At 59.3% G+C, this 4,699-nt stretch overlaps 1 protein-coding gene across 1 annotated transcript in view; it reads left to right on the forward strand.

Annotated features, from left to right (window-relative positions):
• The window catches only part of ACAD10 (acyl-CoA dehydrogenase family, member 10), a 33,612-nt gene that overhangs the window by 22,392 nt on the left and 6,521 nt on the right, over positions 1–4,699 (forward strand). Inside the window, exons 12-14 of the mRNA XM_006894723.1 lie at positions 1,384–1,784; positions 3,050–3,190; positions 4,441–4,578. Coding sequence (XP_006894785.1) covers positions 1,384–1,784; positions 3,050–3,190; positions 4,441–4,578 — 680 coding nt within the window. The remainder of the gene's footprint in view (positions 1–1,383; positions 1,785–3,049; positions 3,191–4,440; positions 4,579–4,699) is intronic.

The following is a 4,699-nucleotide window of genomic DNA, read 5'->3' on the forward strand; positions in this document are numbered from 1 at the left end:
GAGCACTGGCTCGCAGGTGAGGGGTGCCACCACCTGAGCACTAGCTCACAGGTGCAGCACAGGGTGTCCCCCCCCGAGCACTGGCTTGCAGGTGAGGGGCGCCAACACCTGAGCACTAGCTCACAGGTGCAGCACAGGGTGTCCCCCCCCGAGCACTGGCTCGCAGGTGAGGGGTGCTACCACCTGAGCACTAGCTCACAGGTGCAGCACAGGGTGTTCCCCCCCCCCCGAGCACTGGCTCGCAGGTGAGGGGTGCCAACACCTGAGCACTAGCTCACAGGTGCAGCACAGGGTGTCCCCCCCATGAGCACTGGCTCGCAGGTGAGGGGTGCCAACACCTGAGCACTAGCTCACAGGTACAGCACAGGGTCCCCCCCCAAGCACTGGCTCGCAGGTGAGGGGTGCCAACACCTGAGCACTAGCTCACAGGTACAGCACAGGGCCCCCCCCAAGCACTAGCAGGTGCAGCACAGGGTCGTCCCCCACCCAGCACTGGCTCGCAGGTGCAGCACAGGGTCCCCTGAGCACTGGCTTGCGGGTGCAACATGGGGGGGGGTCCTGAGCACTCGCTCACAGGTGCAGCACGGGGGGCCCCGAGCACTGGCTTGTGGGTGCAGCATGGGGCCTCCATGCACTCAGGAGTGTAACACGGGGCCCCCAAGCGCACACTCACAGGAACTCAGTGAATAATGAACCTGGGATGGATGTTGCCCCCTGGATCCCTGCTGGCATAGTATGTTATGTGTTGATCTGAAAGCCAGAAGGTTGGCGCTTCAAATCCACTGTCCGCTCCTCTGAAGAAGGATTTGGTCGTCTGCTGCCCCAGAAGCTCCCCCAGTGACCACGGCTCAGAGCTGACTTGATAGCAGCCAGGTTTCCCTTTAAGAGTCCCAGTGGCTCAGTGCTAAGCACATGGTCAGTGGCTGAAATCCACGAGGTGCTGGGCAGGAGGAAGATGTGGGCCCGGACCCCGGGAAGATTACAGCTTGGGGAGCCCAGGGGCAGCTCGCCTCGGGCCTGGACAGTTGCCAGGTCAGAGCTGACGGGGCATCAGTAGGAAGGAGAAATGGTGGTGCAGCTATTCGCTCTCCAGCTGCCAGTAAAGTCCACCAACGGGGCTCCAGGGAACGCTTCACGGCCTCTCACTGAAGAGTCTGCCTCCTGCGGCCACCAGGGGTCAGCAGCGGCTCTGGCCCACACTCGAGCCGTTACTGCAGCCACTGCGTTAGTCCAGTTCGTGGAGGGTCCTGCCCTTTCTCGCTGACCCGCTGTCTCGCACCATGTCCTCCTCTAGAGGCTCGAGCCAGTCACTGGGCTAGCTGCTGCTGGGACTGCCACTGGACAGTGGTAACCTGTTAACTGTGTGCCTTTGACCCCTCGCAGGACAAGCCAGCTCGGCGAGTGCAGAGCAAAGCGGGAGGCTGGTGGAGTTCATGGCTAACCTGGCGTGGGACTTTGCCATCAAAGAAGGGTTCCGGGTTTTCAAGCAGACACCAACCACAAAGCCGTCGTCCAGGTCCTTTCACACCCAGGCCAGGCCTCGGACCCTGCCAAACATCACAGGCGCCAGGCACTACTCCTCCTTTCCAGAGCCTTCCCCCACTCCTGCCTCACTGGGAGCTCTGGTCATCTCCCCTGAGGGCCTGCCTGCACCGGTCAGAGAGCTGTACCGCCGTCTGAAGGGGTTCATGGAGCAGCATGTGTACCCCATGGAGCAAGTGCTGCGGGACCACCAGGTCTCAGCAGGCCGCTGGACACCCTCCCCTCTGATAGAGGGGCTCAAGGTGAGCTGAGCACTGAGTGGAGGGGCCAGGGGAAGGTTGGGGGGTGTAGAGGGTGAACTGGGGGGCTGGGGAGGAGGATTGGGGGGCTGGGGAGAGGACCAAGGGACTGGGGAGACGATGGAGGTCCTGGCTCATGAGTTTCTTTCCGACTGTGAGACCACCCATAAGTAAAGAGGGCATCAGGGCATCTGCAGTGCTCTTCCTGGTTCCTAACGGTTACACTTGTAATGTTAACCCCAAGGTTAGCAGTTTGAACCCACCAGCTGCTCAGAAGGAGGACGGTGAATCCCTCTTCTGTGATAAAGCTCACAGCCTAGGCTACTCTGTGGGGCAGCCCTGCTCTGTCTCAGCAGGTCACTAGGAGTCGCCGGAGGGCAGCTGGTGTGGTCCCAGGTCCTGGCCGACCAGCAGGGTGAACCTCCACTTAAAAGTGAAGAGGTGCATTTGTTCAGACGGCACAGCGAGGGCTAGACTCACATCCAGGCCCCTGGCCTCGGAGCCTGTGATGTTCCCCCTTCAGGAACCGGCCATGGGCTCACTGCGAGCTTCCTCCCTTTGCCCCTTCCCAGAACGTCCGATTCCTGTTTGCACTTCCAGGCCTCTTTTCATCCATGTGCATCACTTGATTTCCATGCAGAGCAGCCTGGTCTGGCCAGGCAAGGCCGTCACAGCAACTCCCTGAGGGGCGCTCAGAGCCTCCCAGGTGGCGTGGGTGGCCGTGGCTGACAGCTGGCCTGTTGACTTGCGCTGGACTTGCTGGTCACCTACGCAGGCTCACGATTGGGACACGGGCGTGTGTTTGTCTCTGGTTCTGCCTTGTAAAGGAAGCATGCTCAGGTCTTCTGTCCAGTGTGCAGAAGTGCTGATGTCCAGGAGATGGGGCAGCAGACCCTGTCATCAGTTAATTCATTGTCATTAATATTAAGAAACAAAATGGTTTGTAAATTTTCACTCAAATTACCAAAAAATGGTGTAGAGGTTGCAGCTGGGGAACTCGGGCGGCACCAGGGTCAGCCCCCTTCACTCAGGTGTCGGACATGTTGGGGCAGAACTGGGCCCTGCCGGGTGTCCAGTGTGGATGGTTCCGATGTGGATTTCCAGGCCTCTCTCCCGAGGCACCTCAGTGAGCCGAGCATATGAACATCACATCTCGGCTGTGGCCATGCGGCAGGCACCTCTCTGGCAGCTTGCCTGGTTCCGTCCGTTGTGTTTTGGGCCAGTGACACGGTTCGCTGCAGCTCCCTGATGTCTTTTTCCCGTGATAGGAGAAGGCCAAGGCTGAAGGACTCTGGAACCTTTTCCTTCCCGTGGAGACCGATCCTGAGAAGAAGTACGGGGCTGGCCTGACCAACGTGCAGTACGCGCACTTGTGCGAGCTCATGGGCTCCTCGGTGTACGCTCCAGAGGTACCCTCTCCCGTGCCGTCCTGAGCCCCCTGGCGTCTCCCTGCCTGGTCAGCAGAGCTCCTGCTGGCTTTTTCAGATATGCTGCAGACAGGCCGGAGCAGGGGTGGGATTCAGGGCACGACGGGACAGGCAAGCTGTGCCTACTTCGTCTCTGGTCCCCCTTGTCACTGTTTCTGGCCCTCCTCTCAAGGGGAGCTCCAAGGCTAGGCTTCATGGGCTCTGAGATCTATATTCACAACACCACAGAGAACCCACCAGAGCCAGGCCTGCTGCTTCTGATCGCTCCAGGTCACGGCCAGGCAGCATGTGGGCAAAGAGCTGCCCTTTGCTTGCCTAGGCTGCCACCTTCCCGGGGCCGACTGTCGCCTTGCTCCCGCAGAGCACCCAGTGGCTTTGACCCGCTGACCATTCCATGTAAGGCTAAGTGCATTAACCACTGTGCCACCAGCCCCCCTCAGAACTGGTTCAGAGACAGAAGGACAGGGTGGCAGCAGGCAGTCCCTGCCTGCCCACAATGCCACGGGTGTAAGTAGGTTAAGTGCACCAGGCAGATGGCAGCATCAGGATGGGTTCTGGACGCTGCTTAAAGGGGCCCAGCTGGTTGGACTGCTCATCGAGAGGTCAACAGTTCAAATCCACCAGGTGCTCCACAAGGAGCGGTAGGCAGTCTTCTGTATTGGCGTCCAGCCTCAGAAACGCCATGGAGGGCCTCCAGGACTTGGGCTTGACTGACAGCACTGAGGGTTAGGCTGTCTGCAGGGGCCCCGGTGGTGCTGTGTCTAAGGCATTTGTCACCGACTGAAGGGTTGCTCCTTTGAATCCGCCAGCTGCTTGGTAAGGGAAAGCCAAGGCAGTTTGCTCCCAGGCCACTGGCTCAGCGGTCCTCCAGGGCAGTCCTGCTGTGTTTTGGGGGCTGCGGGCATTCTGAATCCACTTGATGCATTAGTGTTTATGTAGCTACAAAAGATAGATCTTAAGCACAGAGTTTGAAAGGCCAGGGGCAATACTCCACGCAAATGCTAACCACCAGGGATCTTGGGTGGCAAGTTTAAATCGGATTAAATAGTCTTCAAGTTAGAATCTTCAAGAATATTCTATAACTGAAAGGTTAACATCAAGGCCCCAAGAAATACAAAGCAGGGCACCTGGGACCTGCATTTCTCTGTCGGGTCAGGACACAGGTCCTGTCCTGTCCCTGGGCATCTTCCAGGTGGACATGGGCCTCATCACCACATGCTTCCTCTTTACAGATCTTCAACTGCTCCGCTCCAGACACGGGGAATATGGAAGTTCTTGTGCGATACGGCACCGAGGAGCAGAAGGCCCGCTGGCTGGTGCCGCTGCTGGAGGGCAGGATCCGCTCCTGCTTCGCCATGACAGAGCCCAAGGTACTAGCCAGGCGCTACAAGAGCCCTGCCAACCAGGCTGGCCCCCTGGGAGTACAGAACTGCAGCATGCCCACCGTGGGTCCCTTGGACCAGGCTGGCCCCCTGGGGGTGCCCTAACAGC

Source organism: Elephantulus edwardii, unplaced genomic scaffold (assembly GCF_000299155.1).
Source record: "Elephantulus edwardii isolate Elephantulus edwardi_28Jun2011 unplaced genomic scaffold, EleEdw1.0 scaffold00148, whole genome shotgun sequence".
NCBI lineage: Eukaryota > Metazoa > Chordata > Mammalia > Macroscelidea > Macroscelididae > Elephantulus > Elephantulus edwardii.